We start from the raw sequence: 26698 nt of genomic DNA, 5'->3' as shown, positions 1-26698 counted from the left end.
GCGAAGTACTCCTGATGATATCTTTGTAGTGCAGCTAGTCAGTCGTGGTTATCCAGGGTGATTTGTGACAGCCCGAGACCGACGTTCCAGAAGATCCCCCCTTTTATTCCGTTTCCATCGTGTGATTATTTTTATTTGTCGCATCATCATCGCATCATGCTCATCATCTGCATTGCATCGGCATCCCGTTGCCGCCGGTTTTCAAACTTGCACCCGTTATTAGTTGCCGGTTCTCGTCGTTGCCCGTTCTGAGCCCGACCACACACGCACGCGCCCGCGGCATCGTTTAAATCTTGTTTTTAAAAGTGTGCGTAAAACTTTCTCTGATTGGGTTGGAACTTGGCGTGCGGTCTTAATTAGATATAGATAGGCCGCTTGCCAAATTTCGTCGCAATCGGAGTCCGTCTTGTACCCGAACGGTCGACAGTAGCGGCACCGTATTCGGTCTATAGTCGGACGTTTTTTCGGTGTTTTAAAATCGGTTGCCGTGCCGCACTACTTCCCTCTCATCCCCACCTAAGCCACTCTACACGGCCCAACCAGCCCCCCATCACCTAACCCTAAAACCCTCCGCTTCCAGACCATCCGATCGGGATCGAACGGTCCGAATTCGGGCAAAATCCCTAAACCTAGCCCCTCTTACTATAAAAGGAAGGCTATCTCTTCCTAATCTGGCCTAATCCTAGCCTCCTCGGGATCTGTGCCCAGCCAACCAGCTCCCCACCGCCTCCTTTCCTGTGTGCTTCCTCGCGCGGCCCTCCCGACCCAAATCGGGGCCCGCCCGAGCCCATCTGGGCTCGGGGCAGTCCATCGCCGCACTTGTAGTCGTGCGAGTCAGCGCTCCCTGCCTTCCCTAGCGTGCTGCGTCTCGCGTCGGCCAGCCGCACACCGCCTCCCGGAGCCCCGCCGTCGGTGGCGAGCAGAAGGCTAGCATGGAGGCCCCGTGCCCGAGCTCGTGCAGGTCTCCCGTCACCGGAGCTCACCTCGCCTGGATCCGCCGTGACTGTCGGAGCTTCGCCGACCCAGCCTCGCCTTCCTTCGACCGGATCTGGTCAACCCCGCCGGCTCCCCGTGCCTCCATCGCCCGTGCGCCCGCATCGGGCACTCCGCCGCCGCACGTTGTGGGAGCTCCTGCAGCTCTCGACGCATTGACCGAGCCGCCAGCTCGTGTCGCTAGCGCTGGTGGGCCACCCCATCAGCGGCTCCAGCCACTCGGCCTGTTTCAGCGCCAGGCGAGGCCCAGGTCTCCCCAGGCCGGCCTACCCGTCCACCTCCCCGAGCCCATCACTAGGCCGGCCCCAGAGGCCACGAGGTAAGCGCCCCTGAGCCCACTATTCTCCGCCCTAGGGGGCATATACTAAGTTGCATTCAATGGCCGATTCGGCCTAGATTCGAATCCGGCCCAATAGTGTTTTTTTAGGATTTAGAATTTAATTCTGTTACACGAAGTTATAGATATTTAGAACGTTCGTAACTTTTAAACCGTAAGTCGGATTGCGACAAGTAATACATGTATCTTGTGTATTTTTTCGCGTAGATTCATAATTTGCAACTTGCATGCATGTTTGAAATAGTTTGACCCGCAGAATGCCTAGTTTTGCGTGCTATCTTAATATGTTAGCCACCCGTATTTATTTCCGTGCGTGTCCGAATTGCTCAAACCCCGTAGATAAAGTGCTCATGTTTTAGGAACCCTTTTGTCATGTATTTTTAGAGTGGTTGTTTGTATTTTTGCATCTAGGATTCCTTCGCTAGTTTGCCATACTGTGTTTAGGACATATTCTCGCACATACGTGTGGTGATATTTTTGTTTTGCAACCCCACATGTTATATATGTTTTCGGGGTAGAAAAATCCATAGAATTTAACTGTGCATATAGTTTTAGCTTTAGAGCAAGTTAGCCCACGTGATATTTTGCCATGTTGCCCTTTTGTTTTTGTGGGACTTAATCCGTGCATGATATGAAGGAGTTGTCAACTAGAGATTTGCCCTTGGATGTGTAGACTACCCCTGGTAATTTTGGTTGCAATAGAAATCCATGTTTAGGTGTGATTTGCTTGTTCTCAACTTGCTAGAAAATAGTGTTGTTTGGAGATGCTGAAATATTTCTAAGTATGAAATCTGTTATATTTTGTTGTTGTCTTTGCATGCGTTTATCTAGTGATCTATAGGTCTTTTGAGGTTGGTGCAATGGAGTTAGTTGTAGACTTTAGAATTCTCTAGCATGCTGTGAATTTCCATGCCATTTGGAGTCCTGTAGCTTATGATTTTGCTGCTGTCAGTATGCCTTCAGATCGAAAACTGCACTTTCATAAACTGTCTTTTTCTCTAAGTCTGAAACTGTGTGTGAAAAGCCATTTTGTGACTTCTTTTCCTAGTAATACATGCTTCCATGCTAGATGTTATTAGTTGTATGTGGTAGTGCATCTTGCCCTCTATCGTCTCATGCCTTGGTTGAGTATATTGGATTTGTATAGCTCCTAGTTGTGGAGTGTAGAAAATGCTATGTGGCTGATTTTGGCAGATTATGTCTATTTTTTTTAGCTCGTACTTGTTGAACCGTTGCTCCGTTTTGATCGTGTCCTATATGAAACTTGCTTAGAATCCCGTGTAGTTTCATAATATCTAGCTGGTTGTGTGTGTTGAAATGCTTGTGACTGTCGTTGCACACATTTTTCATTCATGCCATCATATCTTGCGGTGTTCGTATCTTTTGAACCGTAGCTCCGTTGGAGATGTTCTCTATGTGTAAATTGCTTGTAACGACGCGTAGAATAACGCGAACCTATTTATTTTGCTGTTTAATAGATATTAAAACATGTTAGTTCAGATCTGGACAGAATTTTAAATTAACATGTGAGGTCGTTTCGGAGGTGCTATATGTCACTTCCGACCTCATTTAAAATGTCTAGATAGGTAGAATAATTAAGCTTCACCTCTTCCATGTTTAATCACATTTAATATTGTCGAGTTTATAATAAGGATAGAACTAAATAACTCATATGTGGAGTTTCGTCAATATGCAACTCGTTGCATATTGAACTTCACTTAATGTGTAGTGTTTGATTGTTGTGAATTGACATGCCATGTCTTGCATATACTCACCTGTTCATGCATCATATGTGGGTTGCATCTTGTCGTGCATATGCCGTCGTGAATATCTTGTGTTGATTCTTGTTTCTGGTTTCGTCCGTCTCGATAGAGTTCCGCAGGCCTGTCGGAAAGTGAGGACCCGTTCGACTACGTTGGTTCGTCTGCTTCACAGTGTCATTGAAAGGACGTGGATGTCGCCTAGAGGGGTGGGGGTGAATAGGCGTTTTAAAATAATTACGGTTTAGGCTTGAACAAAGCGGAATGAAACTAACGTTTAATTTGTCATGCACAAAACCTACAACAACTAGGCTTACCTATGTGCACCACCAACTTATGCTAAGCAAGATAAACAACTAACTGATAGCAAGATATATGCCAATAAACAATATGGTTATCACAAAGTAAAGTGCATAAGTAAAGGGTTCGTCTAAGAGATAACCGAGGCACGCGGAGACGATGATGTATCCCGAAGTTCACACCCTTGCAGATGCTAATCTCTGTTGGAGCGGTGTGGAGGCACAATGCTCCCCAAGATGCCACTAAGGCCACCGTAATCTCCTCACACTCTCGCACAATGTAAGATGCCGTGATTCCACTAAGGGACCCTTGAGGGCGGTCACCGAACCCATACAAATGGCAAACCTTGGGGGCGGTCACCGATACCCGTACAAATTGCGTGGGGCAATCTCCACAACCTAATTGGAGACCCGATGCTTACCCGGAGCTTCACACCATAATGATTGAGCTCCGAGACACCACCAAGCTTCTAGGACACCAAAGCATCCACGAAGAACAATATCTAGGGTACTAAGTACCAATGGTAATAAGCTTCTCAACTTCTCACTTCCACGTATCGCCGTGCAGAACTCAAACTGATGCAACTAATGCAATGGCAAGAACACACGAAGTGGTCAAGTCCCTCACACTCAAATCCCTCCACAACAACAAAAGCTATGGAGAAATATGAGAGGAAGAACAAGGAGCTCACAAAGAACTCCAAGATCTAGATCCAAGGGGTTCCCCTCACATAGAGGAGAAAGTGATTGGTGGAGATGTGAATCTAGATCTCCTCTCTCTTTTCCCTCAAGAACAAGCAAGAATCATTGGAGGGATTGAGAGTTAGCAAGCTCTAAGAAGGTCAACAATGGTGGAAGAACACGAGCTCAACGGATAGATCAAGACCAAGGGGGAAGAAGACCCCCTTTATATAGTGGGGGAAGAAATCAGACCGTTACTCCCACTTACAGCCCGAGCCTAGCGGTACTACCGCTGGCTGCAGCGGTACTACCGCTGACCCTCCAATGGTACTACCGCTGGCTGCAGCGGTACTACCGCTGAGCCCATGGTAGTGCAAAGATACTACCGGGCCAACCACCGCTAAGAAAGTCTTCACAAAAAGTCCGACGTAGTACAGCCGCAAGGATGACGGTACTAAAGTCCTGGAGCGGTACTACCGCCAGCTCTAGCGGTACTACCGCTAGGCCAGCGGTACTACCGCTCGCCACTAAAACAACCATAACTTTCGCATACGAGCTCTGAATCGAGCAAACCCAAGCTTGTTGGATTCAGGACGACAAGAGCTATCCAATAATTTAGAGATGTGAGACCTCTATGAATGAAGAACCGGCAAAAACTCCATCATCAAAAACATCATAGTAGATGCATATGGACTCCGTTTTCGATGAACTTGAGCTTGTCATGAAGATGACCATAAGCTATAAGACTCACAAAGAGAAACACCAAATAAGAACCATGAAGTATGATGCAAGGATGCAAATGGTTTGAGCTCTCAACGATCGATACGATCAAGCTACTCACTTGAGAGTCCCCCTTGACAGTACAGTGCTACTGCAACAAAAGACCTTCCAACGGCGCCAGAAGCACGTGATGACTGGAGACTGTTCTTGTCTGGATTCTCCTCAGCAACGGCACCAGGAATCCTTCTGCTACGGCTACGCCTTTAGGGACTTCCTAGGCAAATATGCAAAGGATTTCCCCGTGGCCTTGGAGCCTTGCGTTGGTGTTCCCTCTAAGCGGAAAGGGTGATGTAGCGCAGCGGTGGTAAGTATTTCCCTCAGTTTTGAGAACCAAGGTATCGATCTAGTGAAGGAGTATCACAAGTGCCTGCAGAAACACAAAGAACCTGCTCCCAACGCTATGAAGGGGTTGTCAATCCCTTATAGATTGTTCGCCAAGTGAGAACCAAAAGCAACAAAGTAACAAAGCAGAGTAAAAGCGGAGGTGTAAACGATAGATGTGAATAGACCCGGGGGCCATAGTGTTTACTAGTGGCTTCTCTCATGAAAGCAAGTAGATGGTGGGTAAACAAATTACTGTCGAGCAATTGATAGAACCGCGCAAAGTCGTGACGTCATCTATGGCGATGATTATATCTATAGGCATCACGTCCAAAACAAGTAGACCGATACTTTCTGCATCTACTACTATTACTCCGCACGTCGACCGCTATCCAACATGCATCTAGTGTATTAAGTCCAAAAGAACAGAGTAACGCCTTAAGCAAGATGACATGGTGTAGATGGACAATCTCATATCAACGACCGAGCCCACCTTGTTACCCTTGATGGCAACCACTCAATGTGTGCCTTGATGCCCCTACTGTCACTGGGAAAGGTCACCACATGGTAAGAACCCAAAACCAAGCACTTCTCCCATTGCAAGAATCATAGATCTAGTTGGCCAAACAAAACCCAAGACTCGGAGAGACTTACAAGGATATCAAAGCATGCATAAAATAAATCAGCAAAGACTCAAATATATATCATAGATAATCTGATCACAAATCCACAATTCACCGGATCTCGTCAAACACACCGCCAAACAAGATTACATCGGATAGATCTGCATGAAGATCATGGAGAACTTTGTATTGAAGATCCAAGAGAGAGAAGAAGCCATCTAGCTACTAACTACGGACCCGTAGGTCTGAAGTGAACTACTCACGAGTCATTGGAGGGGCGATGATGATGATGAAGAAGCCCTCCAACTCCAAAGTCCCCTCCGACAGGGCGCCGGGAAGGGTCTCCAGATGAGATCTCGCGGAAACGGAAGCTTGCGGCGGCGGAAAAGTATTTTCGAGGCTCCCCTGGTTTTGTTTTCTGATTTTTAGGGAATATATTGGCGCAATATCTAGGTTAGGGGGGCGCCAGGGAGGCCACAAGACTGCCCACCGCCGCCTCCCCCTGGTGGCGGAGTGGGGGCTTGTGGGCTCCCTGCAGCCCTCCTGGCTTGGGCCACAGCCCCCCTGATCTTCTTCCGTCCGGGAAAAAATCATTTCGGGGATTTTATTCCGTTTGGACTCCATTCCAAAAAACAGATCTGAAAAGAGCCAAAAACACAGAAAAAACAGGAACTGGCACTATGCATTGAATTAATAAATTAGTCCCAAAAAAGATATAAAAGGTACATAAAACATCCAAAGATGACAAGATAACAGCATGAAATCATCAAAAATTATAGATACGTTTGAGACGTATCATACAACAATCTATCCTAAAATAGAAAACCTATCAAGGGCAAACCTATACCTTGCACCTCGACCTCTTGAGCTAGATGATGATGATCTTGGCTTCCTCAAGATGGACCACCTTTCTTGATTGCGTTGGCTTGATGAAGACTAGTTGATTGCTCCCCCATACTCACTATGGGTGAGCCACTCTTCAGCATATCTTCACAAGTCCATTGCCACCACAATGGACGGCAAGCATCAAGCATGATATATTCGTGCTGATCCACTTGAACTTGCACACCGCAATCTTGATGACGATCACCACTTGACGTCATCCTTCATGGGTTGTATGAGATATTGCTTTTGACACAAGCCCATGGAAACACACCTAACCCCCACATAGAACTCTCACGAAGACCATGGGTTAGTACACAAACACGTAATGGACAATGCTTACTGTTGTGGTAACGATTCCGACAATAGAAAGAGGGTAGGATAACGGAGCATGATCTATCAAGATGCACATGTGTGACACGGTGGTTTTAGCGAGTTCGGGCCTCTTACAGTGGAGATAACAACCCTACGTCTCGTGCTCCGGAGAGGCTTTGTTTTATCTGTCATGGACATGAGTTACATGGTATAGAGAGAGAGCCAGAGCTCGAGGGAAAGAATGAGCCCGAAGGAGGAGAAGAAGAAGATGTCCCTAGCTATGTGGAGGCGGGTGGCTTATATAGAGTGCGCCACATCCTCACCTCTTATGTTACAAGATGGGGCATTGATGCCATAATGTCAGCCCACTACAGATGTCTTGCCGACTGTTGGTATTTGCATGACCGAGTGAGTCATACGGCCGAGTGGTTGACTGTGATCCGAGTGGATGGAATGTACTTGTTTGAGTGGATCCGTACCGAGTGGATTAGATGTTGTCACGATCCAGTAGGAATTTCCCTTGTAGTCCTTAAATAATAATGAGGTGCCCTTGGGTAGGACGTATTGGTCAGACCTATGACCCTGCCCTAGGGCTATATCCCCGTCACTTACCATACCATGGGATCACTTGATCCCTCTCGGTACATCTTGTACGCTTTGTGTGTTGATCATCGTGATTTACTCTTTGTGCCTCTATGACCATTCTTTGGATAATACCTTGAATACCATCTTGGTCATCATATAAACTCCTTGAACCCAACAGATGGACTTGAAGAAGTGCCTATGGACAAATCCTATAAATATAACTTAAGGCAACCATTCATCCATAGGAATTGTCATCAATTACCAAAACCACCTATGGAGATATATGCTCTAACACTCATTCTTCTTCCAAACGGGATCTCAGGCAAGATGACCATTTCCCCAGATACCATTACTATCATTACCATGCTAGTTTTAACGTTTCTGTCACTATGTCTCATTGCCTACCACATGTTAAATATCAGACTCCCCAACATTGCCATGAAAACCTTCCACTTGTTCACAACCTAGCAAACCACTAATTAGCTATGTTACCGCTTGCTTAACCTTGTATTAGCGTTGCTAGTTGGAGGTGCAGTTGTTTCCATGTGATAACATGGGTTCCTTGTTGTATCACCCTATTAAATGCTATTTAATTTAATGCACCTATATACTTGGTAAAAGGTGGAAGGCTCGGCCTTTCTAGGCTGGTGTTTTGTTCCACCTTTGCCCCTTAGTTTCGGCTACCAGTGTTATGTTCCATAATTGAGCGCTCCTAACACGATCGGGGTTGTTATGGGGACCCCCTTGATAATTCATTTTAGATTAAAGCTGGTCTGGCAAGGCCCAACATTGGTACTACATTTTCCCAACATAATAATTTTTTTAATACTGAAAGCATAGGGCGTCATGAACCCGAGGAGTAATTTTACGTAATACAGGGAGGGCCAGTGTTGATGGTGTTGGTCCAAAGCAGAGCACTGTGTGGGGCCAACCCAGGGCAACTTGGGTGATTTCTATCATCCATCGTGTCCTGAGAATGAGATACGCGGCTCCTATCGGGATCGTCGACACGCCGGGAAGCCTTGCTGGATTAGTTTTACCTTTGACGAGATATCTTGTGCATCGGGATTCCGGTGATGCTTTGGGTAATCTCAGAGTTGAGGTTTTCCACTAAGGAGTCCGACGAGATCGCGAGCTTCGTGATCGAGGATTTCTATGCAGCTTGTGGTAATTTGTGATGGATTAGTTGGAGCACCCCTGCAGGGTTAAATATTTCGGAAAGCCATGCCCGCGGTTATGTGGCAACGTGGAAACTTTGTTTAACACTGGTTCTAGATAACTTGAAGTTAACTTAATTAAAATATGCCAACTGTGTGCGTAACTGTGACTATCTCTTTCGTGAGTTCCTTCTCCGATCGAGGACACGGTGGGGTTATGTATGACGTAGGTAGGTGTTCAGGATCATTCATTTGATCATCAGTAGCTCACGTCCGTTATACATAGATCATCCCCCTCTTTATTCTTGTACTCGTAAATTAGCCACCTCATATAATGCTTAGTCGCTTGCTGCAGCCTCACCACTTAACCATACCTCACCTAATAAGCTTTGCTAGTCTTCATACCTTTGGAAATGAGATTGCCGAGTCCCCTGTGGCTCACAGATTAGTACAACACCAGTTGCAGGTACATGTAAAGGTTACTTGACGCGAGCGCGTTGATTGTTCAATTGGAGTTGCTTCTTCTTCTTCTTCATCAATCTAGGATGGGTTCCAGGCCGGCAGCCTGGGATAGCAAGGATGGACGTCATTCTTCTTTTCTCGTTTGTTTTCATCTGTAGTCGGACCCTGCTCTTCTTCGTGTTATTATGTATTGTACTAATGTGAATCTGATGTAGCTTGTGGCGAGTATAAGTCAATTCTATATATCTCATCTTTTCAGAACATGTACTTGTAACGATATCAGTTCTTGCGAAACGACGAGATGCGCTTCTATCCCTGACGAGGCCCTCGTGCCAAATTGAGGATAGGATCGCATCTTGGGCGTTACATGATTCCTCCTTCACCACTCCCGGCGATGACTCTGTCGTGCAACCCCTCAAGTGTGAGACCCTCGAGGGTGATTCGTCTAAGTCCACCTTGACGGTTACATCGTTCGGGATCCAACGAGGGTGATACCTTGGATCCCCCTAATGTTACAACTACACAGTTACTTGACCATGATACTTGGAACATTGATGAATAATGTTAGGCGTGTGGATTCCCGCGTGGATGTGTCGTTTAGTTAATTAAAATGTTAATAGATTAGGGTATTTGATCTGGTTTGGTCGGAGACCTTTTCGCACTAACCGGCTACGCGGGAGAAGTTATGGGTACTCGGCGCCGTCGTATCAGCCGAAGCTCTTCAGACGGCAACAATGGAGCGGCGCGCGCCCGAGTGGTCCCGATATGCATCGCGCTTGTAATAAGGGGTGCTAGGACTGACATCGGCTGTCCTCGCATCATGAAGGAGTGCAAAGGGTGATGGGCCCATGACCCTTGCATGCTTAGGATTTAGACCGGCGGCCTGGCCTCTCTATTGAGTCTAGGTGGGGCTGCGACGTGTCGATATTCCGAGGTCGGGCATGAACCAGAAAAGTGTGTCTGGCTAGAGTGTTATTGAGCGTGACGGGAAACTTCGTGCACCCCTGCAGGGATGAAAATTAACTATTCGGATAGTCGTGTTCACGACTACAGGACGACTTAGAGTTGTGTCGTCATCTTATACAACTACAACTGTTACTTAACTGGAATGTTTGCTCCGGGATTGCTTCCTCGCACGGAGTCAAGGGAGAATCTCTGGGCGTGACCTCATATTAATATTGCTGCAACAATATGACTATTAATTGTGATACTTGTTGTACTCTCGTCTATTGCTGCAAGACCCTTGAAGATGCTAGTCTTCGATAGGACTAGGCCTTCTCTCTCTATTCTTGCATTGCTGTAGTCAGTCCACAAATATAAACCATTTCCTTTAATACTGATGCATACTTAGCATAGTTCTGATGTAAGTCTTGCGAGTACTTTGGATGAGTACTCACCGTTGCTTTGTTCCCCCCTTGATCCCTTGATCCGTTGTTGCGACCAGATGATGGATCCCGAGAGATGGAGTATCCTGCCGACGACGACTGCTACCCCGGTGGTGCCTGCTACTACGTGGAGGCCGCTGAAGACCAGGAGTAGTTAGGAGGCTCCCAGGCATGAGACCTCGCCTCGTTCGATTGTTGTATCTTTTTTGCTAGCCTTCTCTAAGGTACCTCATGTTTAGTGTCCTTACTCAGATATTTGTTGCTTCCGCTGACTCGTCTGTTTATCAAGTTTCTGTATTCTAGTCGTCGAGGCCCCTGGCTTGTAATATGAAGCTTGTATGTTTTATTTGTGTCTAGAGTTTTGTTGTGATATCTGCCTGTGAGTCCTTGAGTTTGATCGTACGCATTTGCATGTATGATTAGCGTACGATTAAATCAAAGGCGTCACAATACCATTACACTTTTGTTGTCAAGGTAAAAAATGTAGTAGATCATACATATTTTGGTTGTTCTTCTTGCAGAGCATTTTGCAAGGCATACGGGTTTGAGGAGGAGATGAACTTTACCTTCGATCTTGGCTATGACAATGATTGTGATAATAATATCAAAATTTGGGTGCATGCGGATCACTTGATTCCAGTTCTACCTCCAGGTGAGTTTGTCAACAAATTTGTTACGTAATTTATATTGATTATTTAAAAGTATTTGGTTCTCATCCAGACTAAAATTATTTATTTTTAATTATCAACTTATTTCTCTGCTCCGAAAACTACATGACAAATAGTAGACTCGACCTGCTACAGCTATGACTCCGAGCTTACTTGGTTGGAGAAAAATCATCTGATCTCATTTATTCATGATGTTGAGCATTGTAAGAACAATTACAAGATTGACAACCGTTATCATGGATATGTGTCACTAGTGCACATGTTGAACCATTATAACATCACTTGAAACTACTTTGTAATAATTTGTTTACAATTGTGTTAGTAGTACATCTTTTTCATACATACTTCTTAAGCAAAACTAGTTTGCTAACTATGTTATTATTACTTATGTTCTTCAACGGGTACTCCTGCTAGAGACCATGTCTAAAATGATGTTTGTCAAAGGTCATTTGCATATGGTTAGCTTATGGCCAATCCTGATGAGTTACCTTGGTAAATACACGATATGCCGAAGTGAAGAAACCTTGAAGCTTAAAGGATGTATCAACATAATAAGAGCATCCATGCTACCACTTTGAGATGAATACTTGCACATCCCACAAGTTGGAGATAGGTTGATATGAATTCTTCAATGGGGAGATACAGGAGTTCACCTTTTTTATCCTTTTTACCTAGGAGAGAGCAGTAGTTAGTGTTGGTAACTTGTGATACCTTCATAGCTTGTTATTGAACTTGTGATAACTTGGTCACTTTCTAGTTTGTTGCTAGAATGATGAAGAGTTGTTTAACTAGTACGATAGCAACTAGAATGATGAAGTTGTTTAACTAGTATGATAACAACTAGAATGATGAGGAGTTGTTTTTCTCTTTATGAAATTTTAACTATACATGATTAAGATGATGATGAGTTGTTATACAAAATATATTAGATTAAAGTAGATGAATGCAATAAATCAACATGAATTATAGGAAAATGTGATGTTGCGATTCACGACATCATATTTTCCTCTAATTCAAGTTGGTCACTTGCACCCATCCACTTTAATCTAAATGTTCTTTCTTCCATAGTTTTTTATAGATGTTGTATATTAATATGTATAACAATGTGAAAAATACAATATAAATACGAAAAAATGAATAAATGTGATTAGTAGTGGCGGAGTTATAGAACTGCGCTGCTAACAGTTAGCAGTAGCGGGGTTACAAAGCCACACTAGTGATACGTTAATTACTAGTAGCGAGGGTGTGGGTCGTGTTATGGCTAACAGATAGCTGTAGCATGCTCCCCGCGCCACTGATACGGTAAAAACCTACGCTAATACTAGGATTTTCGCTAGAAGTGGATGATCAAATAGAGACATGCATAAACATTGACTGAAATCCTTGCAAGCTTGTACCATTCATCTCCTCGAGAGCAATATCATAGTGCGAGAGTAGGGTGTTACACCATCAGAGTGGTTCAAACCTGGGTAACTCTAGTTCTTGAGCTTTGTGTATGTTTCCATTTGTAGGATCGCAAGTAAGTGTAGACGGGGGATGATTAGACTAATTGACCAATTTTAAACTTAACCTTTTTCTGCTTTTAGTTATAGGCAAGTTTTAGTGATTTGCATGGATCAAGCAACACCCTACACAGGCATGTCTAAGTAGTGGGAAGTGGAAAGTAGACACATTGCATATGAAAGTAAAGGAGGAATCAGAAAAATCAAATGCAATGAAGACACATATATTTTTGGTGTGGTTCCAATAGGTGGTGCTATCGTACGTCTAGGTTGATGAAGACTTCAACCCACAGAGGGTAATGGCTACGTGAGAAGCAACCTTATCTATTCTACCAAGGCTTACGTCCACGTAGGACTAGCGTCACTCGGGGTAGATCTTCATGAAGTAGGCGATCTCCTTGCCCTTACAAACTTCTTGGTTGAGATCCACATGATTTGGAGGGCCCCAAGGGACACCCAACCAATCTAGGAGACACTAGTCTCCAGAAGGTAATAGATGTTGTGTTGATGATGAACTCCTTGCTCTTGTGCTTCAAAAGATAGTTTCCTCAACGCTCAAACACTATCTCACATATTTTGGCTTTGTAGAAAAGAATGATTTGGTGAAAAGCAACTTGAGGATACTAGAAATCAAGGATCATATGGTTGGAGTGGAATGGCTTGATCTAAACACAAGTGTAGGTGGTTCTATCTCAGAAAATGGATATGGGAGGTGCATGCTTCACCAAGGTTTCTCTCACTGAGAGTAAGTGGTGGTGAAGGGGTGTATATAGGTGAAAGGATCGATATGGTCGACTAGAGGGGGATGAATATGAGACTACAAATCTTAATATTGTTTGTCAATTTTAAGAATATGCGGATAAATAGGGTTCACTAGATATGCAACTAGGTGAACACAACCTATATGACAAACACAGAGTAATAAATCTGCTAGGCAACAAGGTAATTAACAAGCCTACAAGCATATAATGCAAAATAAAGTGCAAGAAAGGGTTACTATAAGTGAGATGAGGACGCAAAATTTATCTCGAATTTCACTCTTCCTTGGGGAAGAGCTACTCTCTGCTTAGAGCGGTGTCAGAGCTGAAGCTTGCGAACACCACAGAAGGCTCATAATATCTCTTTTGAGTCACCCCAAAGGATGAGCCTTAAATCACTCGGGTTTCTTGTTTGAAAGGACGTGGATGTCACGTAGAGGGGGTGAATAGGCGCTTTAAAATAATTACGGTTTAGGCTTGAACAAATGCAGAATAAAACTAGCATTTATGTTTTCAAGCACAAAACCTAAAACAATTGGGCTCACCTATGTGCACCAACAACTTATGCTAAGCAAGATAAAGAACCAAGTGATATCTAGATATATAACATGAAACAACATAGCTATCATAGATTAAAGTGCTTAAGTAAAGGGCTCGGGTAAGAGATAACCCACACACGTGGAGATGATGATGTATCCTAAAGTTCACACCCTTGCGGATGCTAATCTCCTTTTGGAGCGGTATGAAGGCACAATGCTCCCAAGAAGCTACTAGGACCACCGTAATCTCCTCACATTGTGGCACAATGCAAGATGTCTTGATTCAACTAAGGGACCCTTGAGGGCGGTCACCGAACCTGTACAAATGGAAACCCTTGGGGCGGTTACCAAACCCATACACTTTGGTGACCCTGGGGGCACTCACCGGAACCCATAAAAATTGCACGGGGAAATCTCTACAACCTAATTGGAGACCCAGACGCTTTCCCGAAGGTTTACACCACAATGATTGAGCTTCATGGCACCACCAACCATCTAGGGCACCCAAGAACCCAAGAGGCATAATTTCTAGGGTGCCCAAACACCCAAGAGTAATAAGCTTCTCTACTTTTCACTTCCATGTGCCACCATGGGGAACTCAAACCAATGCAACTAATGCAATGGCAAGAATACACAAAGTCGTCAATTCCCTCACTCCCAAATCCCACCACAACTACAAAGTCTATGGAGGAATCTGAGGCAAAGAACAAGGAGCTCACAAAGAACTCCAAGATCTAGATCTAGGAGGTTCCCCTCACAGAGAGGAGAAAGTGATTGGAGGAAACGTAAATCTAGATCTCCTCTCTCTTTTCCCTTAAGAAGGAGCAAGAACCATTGGAGGGATTGAGATATAGCAAGCTCTAATAAGGTCAACAACGGGGGAAGAAAATGAGATCAAAGGATAAGAATCATTATGGAGGAAGATCCCCTTAAATAGGACCTCCCAGATCCAATGGTTATGCCCACAACCTGCACATAAGTGGTACTACCGCTCCGAAGAACGATAATACCACTCGGACGATAGTACCCATAGAGTAGTACAATGGCGAGGAGCCACGATGCAACAGTGCCGCCAGAGCGGTACTACCACCGGGGTTGCAGCTCAGGGGCCTATGGAGATAGGGCAGGCCAGTGGAGTGTGGAAGTACCGCAAGAGCCATACTGTCGCCCAGTGTGAGCGGTACTACCACTTATAAGTTGTAGTACCACGCACCCCTTGTTTCCCTAGAACCGATAAGAGCGGACAAATTCAGAATCAACAAGAAAAGCAAAAGTGGAGCAGTAATGGGCGGGTGGTACTACCGCTTATAAGCGGTACTACCTCTCGCATTACCGTTCTATGGCCTCGCAACCCGACATGAAAATTTGAGTCCCTAGAAGCAGTGGTATTAGCCATAGTAATGGACAGCAGTAGTACCACTGTCGTGAGTGGTACTACCGCCTTAGTAGATAAAAACTGCCCTCACACTAAAACTGCCATAACTTCTGCATACATACTTCGATTTGAGAAAACTCAAGCTTGTTGGATAGAGGACGACAAGAGCTATCCAACGGTATGAGGAATATGACCTTCACAAATATGATCCAAAAAAATCTCCAGCACCGAAAACGCAAAGATGATGCATACGAAATCAGTTTTCGATGAGCTTGAGTTTGACAAGAAGATGAACACAAACTCTAAAGCGTCAAATAGAGAAAAGCCAAACAAGAACAAAGAAATATGATTAAGCTAAGAGTGTAGTGGTTTGAGCTCTCTATGGACGATAATATCAAGCTACTCACTCGAGAGCCCCCCTTGATAGTAGGACAATTGATAACCCAGTCTCACAACTAACACCATGAGACCAGTAAAATAGAAAACCTATCAATGATGAACCTCAACCATGCGCATAGTCCACTTGAGCTTAGATAGTTACAATATTGTCCTCCTCAAGATGGACCACCCTTCTTCATTGTGTCAGCTCGATGAAGACTACTGCATTGATCCTCCATACTCCACTATGGTTGGGCCTCTCTTCAACACATCTTCACATGTCTATTATCACCATAATGGACGGCAAGCTTCAAGCATGATCTCTTCGTGATGCTCCACTTGTACTTGCACAACGAAACCTTGATGACGATCTTGCTGTCATCCTCCATGGATTATATGAGATGTCCCTCTTGATGCAAGCTCATGGAAAAATACCTAACCCCTCATAGAACTGCCAGACAAATAGATCATGGGTTAGTGATACATCCCAAACGTATCTATAATTTCTGCTTGTCCCATGATATTTTGGGTGACAGTGTTATATGTTTTTCTACACTTTTATATCATTTTACACATATTTGGACTAACCTACTAACTTAGTGCACCCGGTGCCAGTTTCTGTCTGCTGATGTCTATTTTGCAGGGGCTCTTACCCAATTTTCCGAAGCCCAAAAAATCCAGAAAAAATATATAAATAATCAGCGAAACATAAGCTTTGGGATCACCGAAGGAGGGCCAGAGGGGGGACAGAGGCCTCCCAGGTGGCCTGCTGGCACAGCCAGGCCCTAGGCTGCGCCAGGAGGTCGCCTGGGTGGGTTTCACCTAATCCGGTGCCCTCCTTTGGCCTATATTTAGAGTCCCGAGAGGAAACTCTCGCAGACTTTCTGGAATCGCAAATTTCTCCATCGTTCCGCCACCGCAGCGTTTCCGAGATCGGGAGCGTCACGAGACCTCTTCCTCGCACCCTGTCGGAGTGAGGATTGACCTCCGGGAGCTTCTACACCACCATGGATGCTTTCCGGACGTGCCATGAGTAATCCTCCTTGGACCATGAGTCCATGACCAGTAGCTATGTGATGTCTTCTCTCCAATCTTGTGCTTCTATGGTTAGTCCTTGTGAGCTGCCCTACATGATCAAGGCATTTATGTAATTCTCTTGCTGTTGCTATGCTCGGTTTGTTCGGATCCAATGGATTATGAGATTATGTTCAGATTGTTATGAGTTATATATTTGACTATCCTTTTATATTATGTTCCTTAGTGATTCATGCATGTTCTCTGTTGCTTTTTATTGCTTTGGCCAAGTAGTAGATCGTAACTCCAAGAGGGAGCGTTATGCATGATTGTGGGTTCATGCCCCTTGATGTCTAGCTTGAGTGACTGAAACATGAGACTAGGGATGTGCTTGTTGCCACCAGGGAGAAAACAACGGTGCTTGTGACCATGGTTGCAAGGATTGTTTACCTTACGCATAGTTTGTTAATGCAGTTGTCCGTTGCTTTGAGTTTACACTTTGGGTGGGGCTCACAACTTAATACCAGAGAGATGTTCTCGATAGATATCTCAAGGTGGATGATTAGTAAGTAGATGTTGATGAATAAACGGTCTACTTGTCTTGGCGTGCTGCCCATTACTATTGAACCTCTAACTATCAAGGAGCATAATTAGCATTGCGGTACGATCATAATTCTGTCAATTGCCCAACTGTGATTTGTTTACCGAAGCATGGTTGTTTATCATATTTTGGGAGAGAGACATCACTAGTGAACATCATGTGACTCTGGTCCATATCACCATCATTGTTTACTCCTCCATCATCTATCGCTTTCGTTTACTTTTCCATTGCAATCACTATTACCTTCCCCCTTGTGTTTGATCCTTTGCAAACTACAAGGCTGGAGAGATTGACAACCATTCTGTACTCGTTGGGAGCAAAGTTATTTGTTGTGTGTGCAGGTCCACGTCTTATGCTGACCAGGACAGGAGACACCTACTTGTTGAGCCTAGGAGTCCTCTTGGTTCGATAAACCTTACAGTCTCCATGTAAGGGAAATTTGTTGATGACTATATCTCCACCTTCCACTTGGGTTACCAACGAGGTGCGAGAAGTATATCCATCCACTCGTCATCAGTTAGTACACAAAGCGCAATGGACAATACTTACGAGACCATGAGACCACTTGATCCCACACAGTACATCTTCTACGCTTTGTGAGTTGATCAACTTGAATCCACTCTTTGTGCTTATTTTTTGATCAACCTTGTCTCTAATATTCTCTCCATAAAGATGATGTCTTGAAGGTAAACATGAATGTTCACACAATATTGTTCTTCAAGACATGCTTGCAATAAGGTCAACTCTCACATGACCAATGTTTGGACAAATCCTTGAATGCCACCTTGGTTATCACATAAACTCCTTGAAACCAACAAATGGACTTCAATAAATGCAAATGGATAAATCCTTCTAATATAACTCAAGGAAACCATTAGTCCATAGAGAGTGTCATCAATTACCAAAACCACACATGAGGGCACCATGCTTTTTCAGTATTGAAGGTAACCACCACACCTTTACAAACTTCTTCAGAGCACAACACAAGCAAGGAATCTTATGGAGGAACCTCTAACCACCTAGGGTCCGAAGCTCCAAGAGTAAAAATCCAATGGTGAATGCTACGGGGAACACGAATTTGGTTTGGTCAAAGTGTAGATCGGGTCTTGCTCTCCCAATCCCCAAAGTATCAACAGGTTTGGGTAGAGGAATTGAGAGTATTGAGAAAAATGGGGTGTAGCAATGGTACAGCTCAACAAGACATTAGGGTTGGGGATGGAGGGGGAAGAAGGGGGCATTTTATAATGTTATTGGATGGCTGGGGGTTTCTGACTATTGGATCTCATGCACACGGGCTAAGTCAGCTCCATGCGCACGGGGTATTCACATACTTAAACACCACCCCATGTGCACGAGGGTCAAAAGACCGTGTGTGCGCGAGGGTCAAAAGATACCATGCGCACGGGGTACTCATGGAGTTTCATGGTACCCCATACGCACGGGGGTCAAAAGAAACCGTGTGCACGGGCTACTGAGGGAGTTGTTGAATGCCCCATGTGAACGGGGCTCAAAAGACTCCGTGCACACGGGATGTACAAAAAGTCTGTGTTGAAACTATGTGAGTACCCGGTGAGGGAATCCGGGATTAAGGTGTCCTCGGACCGCCGGACTGTCTCTATTGGCCAAACAGTGGGCCACTCTATGCCTATCATTGAAGGATCGGAGACTACACTAGTAGGTGAAAGGCTACGAGTAGCGCTGGTTTTAGCCTTACCAGTAGCGCTAGGGCCAGCGCTACTGCTAACGCGCTACAGCTAACCGGTTAGCAGTAGCGCTGGATTGAAAGCGCTATTGGTATCTACATTCGTAGTAGTGCTGGAATAAATAAAGCGCTACTGCTAAGCCAACGCTAGTGCTAATATTCATGCTTTCAATATTTAGTTCCCATTGTATTTATGCCCCCTCTACGTATTTGTGCATGCTCTAAACAATAGTTTCATCGTATCATAATAAACATGCATTATTCTCATCATATCATACACATAAAGTATCATGTCATATAACTCATCGTCATCTTACGTACTCATCTAACAACTCGTCATCATCTTAATCATATACCAAGTTAAAATCTCATAAAACAGAAAAACATCATAATAGTCATCATATGCATGCATCCTAATTGATCATGCCAAGTTAATATAAACCAGAAAAACTTGTCTCTCATAAGACGTAGTCCTCGCTCCTAGGTATAATGTCATAAAACATAATAATACCTATGTCTCCGTGATGAAGCACAAATATCCAACGGTCTCCAACTTGTGGCTTGCGATGCTTCTTTATTTCTCTCCATGCTTCAATTTGGACCCTTTTTTATTTGCGGTTACTCGAGTATGGAGCATCGAACTCAGCCCTCAGCGGGCTTTTAATTTTCATATGACCTTCTGGATGCATCAACAGAGGCACCACATCATCTGACAGTTGTCGTTGAAGAACATAATAATAACCTAGTTAGCAATGTAATCAACAACATTTATGCAATAGTAGAGCGTACTTAATTAGCAAACTCTTACCAAGATATTTTGGCGAATGTCATGCACCCTCAACCTATGCACTAGTGGCATGTAAAATGTATATTTAGGCCAATTCCCAAATTATACGAGAAGTTATCCCTAGAAACGAGGACACCGACAAGAAAGTAGATAAGAACATCCTTCTCCTCCCAAGTTAGATGTGATACATATGTGTAGTGTGTCGTGTCAATTAATTTCCTTAATTCACTCGAAGAAATGAAATAAGTTGTAAATTATAATTTAACAAATTTAGTATATGGATGAACACCAACATTTCCTAAATATATAATGCAAATTACTTGACAAATATGGTTGAGGAACGCACATGGAGGTAAAACAGGAAGCATATCGACAACCACCCAAATGTCGATGTTGTCTAGCATATTATCTTTAGGACGAAGATCGAAGGTTATTTCCATACCCTCCTGAAATCCATATGCCTTGCAAAGATCTTCCCAATTTGGGCACCCTATTTCTGTGTTAAAAATTGAATTTCATTACTTTGATCAGAAATGTGTGTCCATGTATAGTCCTCATGTTAGCTCTCCTCGTCTCCATACTCTAATTGACTTCAAAACCGAGACTCTCCAACAGATATTTTCTTGCATGGCAAGGGAGGAACTAGTCAAATTGTACAAACATAAATTACATGTTGAAGCAAAGAAACAAAAGTCATGCATGCTTAATTACGGAAAAACACTTGTCATCATTGCGTACCATAGAAACATCGTAGGTCTCGTCAAGCTTCATGCTGAAGAACCTGTCGTCTCGCAGGTGAGGCATGTTGCACATATCCCGATAGTTGTTGCAATATTCACACTCCCAATATTCAACGTCAGACATGTCATGATTCAAAAATTCGGCAAGATCATTATTCAAGTAAGACAAATTGAGCGCGTGAAATTTGCCGGAATAGAAATGAATCAACATTCCGGAAAAACATACGTACTAGGAGGTGTTCCGTGCAATAACATACACACATCTCAAATCGTAACATCATATTTTCCTCTAATTCAACTAGGTCACTTGCATGCATCCACTTTAATCAAATATATGACATATAACTCATCATCATCTTACTCTTTTAATAACATACACACATGTCCAAATATACCTAATTCAATATCGGTTATCTTTCGGTTAGTCTAGCCTTGCCTTAAATTACTCTCATATCTCATGGTGTATATATTCACACTCTCAATAATCATCGTCGGACATTTCCTGTTTTAATGTGGAAATTTAACGTATAATCCATGGAACATGTTTGTAAATGCGTAAACAACAACCGTGACACTATATCTAAAGAATTGTACATCTATATATAAACAGAAGAATGAATAATAAAAGGGGGACTATATTTGGTCGGAATGTTGATTCATTCCCCTTTCTGGCAATTCCTGCACACTCCATATGTCCTAGTTTCTAGCACTAGTCATGCCGAAATTCACGAATTTTTTTGGCATGACCTTTGCTAAAAAGTGGACATATGGAGCGCCTAAAATTTGCCGGAACGGAAATGAATCAACATTCCGGCAAAACATAGGCCACTCGGACATTCCGGCAAAAACAACCAACATTACTGAACGAAGTACTTAATTAATACAAAACAATATGTGATGAATTAACACAAACTTGGCAAGAAAAATTAATACCAATAGCAATTAAATGACAAAAAATAATAAATAAAAGCATATTTAACCTAGCAAACTAGCTAACTTATTTCTTCTTCTCCTCCTCTATTTTATTCTTTTCTCCTCTGTTTCTTCTTCTTCTCCTCTTCTTCTTCCTTTTCTTCTATTCTTCTTCCTCTTCTTCTTCTTCTTATTCTTCTCTTCTCCTCTTCTTCTCCTCCTGTTTTTCTTCTACTTCTCCTCTTCTTCTACTTCTCCTCTTCTTCTGTTTTTCCTCTTCTTCTCCTCTCCTCCTCTTCTTATTCTCCTAACCCTAACCCTAACCTAATTCTAAATATTACTAACCCTAATAACCTAGCACTAACCTAATACCAATAGAAATTAAATAACAATAACGTGGGTATCTTCTTCTACAACATTAGGGGGTTGAGGGGCGAGCGGGAGAGGGTGGCGACGGCGTTACCTAGAGGGGGCGGCGACGTCTGGAGGGTGGCGGCAGCATCTGGAGGGGGTGGCAGCGACGACGAGCACAAGAGGGGGCGGCAGCGTTCGGTGGCAGGGGTGGCATTCGGCGCCAGCAGTGGCGAGCACAGGAGGGGCGGCGACGACGAGCACAAGAGGGGGGCGGCGGCGTCCGGCGGCAGCGGCGGCGAGAACAGGAGGGGGCGGTGGCGGCGGCAACACTACAGGAGGGGATTGGGGAGAGAGGCAGGAGTGGAGGGAGTTAGAAATTTTGGGCCGGTTTACAAAACATAGCACTATCACTGGATTTGAGCAAGTGCTACTGCTAACTTTGTGGTAGCGCTGGTTCTAATCCAACGCTACTGCTAAATGCCCTAGGACAAATAGGAGTAGCGCTTTTACCAATCCAGTGCTACTGCTAACATTATTTTCTTTATTATTTTTACTTTTTAATATTTGTCTTTACTATTTTTCCTTTTTATTATTTTAATTTTCTTTTTAATATTCTCCTTTCCTTTTCTGTTTACTTTTCTTTTGTATTACTTTCTCCCTTTTGTTTTTTAGTTTTTATCCCGACGGCCTCTCGCACAGAGTCGACGATGAGAACGTACGTCTCCCTCCCACACTGCGTGAATATTACCGGAACCATGTGTTATTTCGTACACAAAATACATACATATATATAAATGATTGTTTCTCAGCTGCGTCAAATATGTTTCACATTGAGCTTCTTTCCTTTCTTGTTCGTTGTGTTTATTCTTCTTTTCCCGCACCATGGAGTACGATCTTTCTTAGGTAATGTAGTCTTGATTCTTCTTTTCACATATGCTTCATTGTCATCGTCATTTTCCCTCATTGGGTTGCCATATTGGTCGTAGTCTTCCTCGTTTGCCACTCCATCCATCCCAATGATGTTCCTTTTGCCTCTCCTCACGACAACACGGTTGTGATTGGTTGGGTCGGTTATGAAGAAGCATTGTGTCACGTGCTTAGCATGTATCCATGGCTCAGTTTTAGCGATGACGTTAACGTTCACGGTAGCGCTCTTTGTGTCGGGTATAGACATGGTAGTGAAATGCTTGTTTTTCTCTTATGACGGCCTTAGCCCACCTGACACGGAACATCATCGCATTATGCTTTCCATCATGGTTAAGCTCCCAGATCTCTTCAACCCTTTCATAGCATCTTTCAGTTGTGACGTTGGAGTCGGTTACGCATTCGATCGTCACCCTTGAGTTTTGGTAATCATTGTCCATGTCTTTGGTCTCCGTGTAGAACATGTACCCATTGATATCGTATGGCTCATAGGACACGAGATTGGGCGCCGGGCCCTGTGCTAAGGCGTGTATGAGAAACCCGTCTGCACTGCCCTCTTCGGGGGATTAGCACGGACCTGCTCTTTGAACCAACACAAGAAACTGGCGGTGTGATCTATAGTATCTTCGTCATCCGTCTTGCGCATTCCCTGATCATAGTACTTCTTTGCGACGATTTCTTTATACGGTGTCACATAATCATCTACCACATCTAGGTGTTGTAGCACTACTAAGTTGCCCCTGTCAAAGTCGTCCCGTAGATCCGAGTAGTCCACGCATGATTCCCTCCGGCCGCTGTTGTGACCTTCTCCTCTGAGCCTCCCATGGTGCTTGTTGACGGGCAAAGAGACAACAGGGTCTTCTTTGTCCATATGATTCTCGCAAAAGGAGATGCACTCTTGGGGTCAGATACCCCTGGACGATGCTCCCCTCGGGACGGGACATGTTACGAACGAATCCTTTGATGACACCATTCATCCTCTCAAACGGCATCATGTTGTGAAGGAATGTCGGCCCGAGGTCGATGATGTCGTCCATGATGTAGACACACAGATGCACCATGACGTCAAAGAACGTGGGCGGTAAGTACATCTCAAGCTCACATAGTATGACAACAATCTCTTCCTATAGCCTTCGGAGCTGCTTCACACTGATGGACTTTCAAGTGATAACATCGAATAAGTTGCAGAGACCAATAAGCGTCTCACGGACGTGCTTGTCCATTATCCCTCTAATGGCAACCGGGAGTACATGTGTCATCATCACGTGACATTCATGAGACTTCATCCCACTAAACTTTTTTTTCTTGGTGTATATAAATCTTCTTATCTTCCCACAGTAACCGGAGCTGACTTTGATTCCCTTAAGGCACTTGATGAATTGATCGATCTCCTTCAGACTTAAGGTGAAAAAAGAAGGGGGCAAAAATTCTCCTCCTTCTTGTTGACTTTTCTTCCCCTTGGCCCCGTCGTTGTCTCCGTCTTGGTCTCCTCAGTCGACTTTTTACGGGGCATGTGCAGATCCCCCTGATCTCCAAGTCCTCCAAGTCTTTCGTTGCCTTCGACCCATGCTTGGTCTTCTCCGGCATGTTCATCAGTGTGCCAAGCAAGCTCTCGAGGACATTGCTACGGCAAAAAAAGACCTTCCCTGGCAACGACTCCAGGAATCCTTCTGCTATGGGCTACGCCTTTAGGGACTTCCTTGGCAAATAAGCAAAGGATTCCCCCGCGGCCTTGGAGCCTTGCGTTGGTGTTCCCTCGAAGCGGAAAGGGTGATGTAGCACAGCGGCGGTAAGTATTTCCCTCAGTTTGAGAACCAAGGTATCAATCCAGTAGGAGGAGCGTTCAAGTCACAAGTACCTGCACAAACACAAAGAGCTTGCACCCAACGCTATGAAGGGGTTGTCTATCCCTTATAGATTGTTTGCAAACTGACAACTGAAAGCGAAAAGTAAACAAGGCAAAGTAAAAGTAAAAGTGGAGATGATAGTTGTGAATAGACCCCGGGCCCATAGTGTTCACTCGTGGCTTCTCTCATGAAATCAAGTAGACAGTGGGTGAACGAATTACTGTCGATCAATTGATAGAACCGCGCAAAGTCATGACATTATCTATGGCAATGATCATATCTATAGGCATCATGTCCAAAACAAGTAGACTGATACTTTCTGCACGGTATGAACCCAAAACCAAGCACTTCTTCCATTGCAAGAATCATAGATCTAGTTGGCCAAACAAAACCCAAGACTCGGAGAGACTTACAAGGATATCAAATCATGCAAATAAGAAATCAGCAAAGACTCAAATATAATTCATAGATAATCTGATCACAAATCCACAATTCATCGGATCTCGACAAACACACCGCCAAAGAGGATTACATCGTATAGATCTCCATGAAGATCATGGAGAACTTTGTATTGAAGATCCAAGAGAGAGAAGAAGCCATCTAGCTACTAACTACGGACCCGTAGTCTGAAGTGGACTACTCACGAGTCATTGGACGGGCGATGATGTTGATGTAGAAGCCCTCCAGCTCCAAAGTCCCCACCGGCAAGGCACCGGGAAGGATCTCCAGATGAGATCTCACGGAAACGGAAGCTTGCGGCGGCGGAAAAGTGGTTTCGTGGACGCCCTGATTTTTTTTCGATTTTAGGGAATTTATAGGCCAAGGAGCTAGGGTAGGGGAGCGTCAGGGAGGCCACAAGCCTGGTTGCCGCGGGCCCCCCTCGCCGCGGCAACAGGGCTTGTGGGCTCCCTGTGGACCCCTTGCCTTGGCCCTCAAGTCCCCCGATCTTCTTCTGTTCTGGATAAATTTATTTCGGGGATTTTATTCCGTTTGGACTCCGTTCCAAAATCAGATCTGAAAAGAGTCAAAAACACACACAAAAAACAGGAACTGGCACTTGTCACTGAATTAATAAGTTAGTCCCAAAAAAGATATGAAAGGTATATAAAACATCCAAAATTGACAAGATAACAACGTGAAACCATCAAAAATTATAGATACGTTTGAGACGTATCAAGCATCCCCAAGCTTAACTCCTGCTCGTCCTCGAGTAGGGAAGTGATAAAGAATGAATTTTTTATGCTTTCATGCTACCTAGCATAGATGTCCTTTGTAACTCCTCTTATGTGACGTGAATGTTCAGATCCATTAGATTCAAAACAATAGTTTTCTATTGACGCGGAGACAATAATACTTGAAGCAAACTAGCAAGGTAATCATGAACTTTCAAAATAACAAGGCCAAAAGAAATTTATCCCTACAAAATCATATAATCTGGCTATGCTCTATCATCCTTGCACAACGAATTTAAATCATGCACAACCCCAGTATTGGCCAAGTAATTGTTTTCACACCTTTACTTTCTCAAACTTTTTCAACTCTCACGCAATACATGAGCGTGACCATGGTTTTAGCACTAAAAGTGGAGTGGAGTGTGGTGGAGGTTGCAAGGCAAACAAGGAGGAGATGGTCACATTGACTAGGCATATCAACGAGCTATGGAGATGCTCATCAATAGATATCAACGTGAATGAGTAGGGATTGACATACAAATGATGCACTAGAGCTAAGAGTAAGTGAAAGCTCTTAAAGAAAACTAGTGGGTGTGCATCCAACTTGCTTGCTCACGAAGACCTAAGGTAATTTTGAGGAAGCCTATCATTGGAATATACAAGCCAAGTTATATAATGAAAATTTCCCACTAGCTATATGGTGGTTACAAAATGAGAGACTCTCAATCATGAAGATCATGGTGCTTAATAAGCACAAGTGTGGAAAGGTAGTAGCATTGTCCCTTCTCTCTTTTTCTCTCATTTTTTGGTGGGCTCATTGGCCTCTCTTTTTTAATTATTATATC

The 26698-nt window shown here is 44.0% G+C and overlaps 1 protein-coding gene across 1 annotated transcript; it reads left to right on the top strand.

Moving 5' to 3' along the window:
• The first annotated feature begins 458 nt into the window (after positions 1 to 458).
• LOC123439657 (translation initiation factor IF-2-like) lies at positions 459 to 10679 on the top strand. The gene is made up of 2 exons (XM_045116348.1): positions 459 to 1312; positions 10640 to 10679. Exons 1-2 carry the CDS (start codon positions 933 to 935, stop codon positions 10641 to 10643), a joined length of 384 nt encoding a protein of 127 aa, XP_044972283.1. The 5' UTR covers positions 459 to 932; the 3' UTR covers positions 10644 to 10679.
• Positions 10680 to 26698: the final 16019 nt, after the last annotated feature.

This window comes from Hordeum vulgare, chromosome 3H (assembly GCF_904849725.1).
Source record: "Hordeum vulgare subsp. vulgare chromosome 3H, MorexV3_pseudomolecules_assembly, whole genome shotgun sequence".
NCBI lineage: Eukaryota > Viridiplantae > Streptophyta > Magnoliopsida > Poales > Poaceae > Hordeum > Hordeum vulgare.
The sequence above is the reverse complement of the archived record's forward strand: the minus strand, read 5'-3'. Positions and strand labels throughout refer to the sequence as shown.

Coding starts and splice junctions, on each gene's coding strand:
- LOC123439657 (XM_045116348.1), top strand. CDS start 933: ATGGAGGCCCCGTGCCCGAGCTCGTGCAGGTCTCCCGTCACCGGAGCT.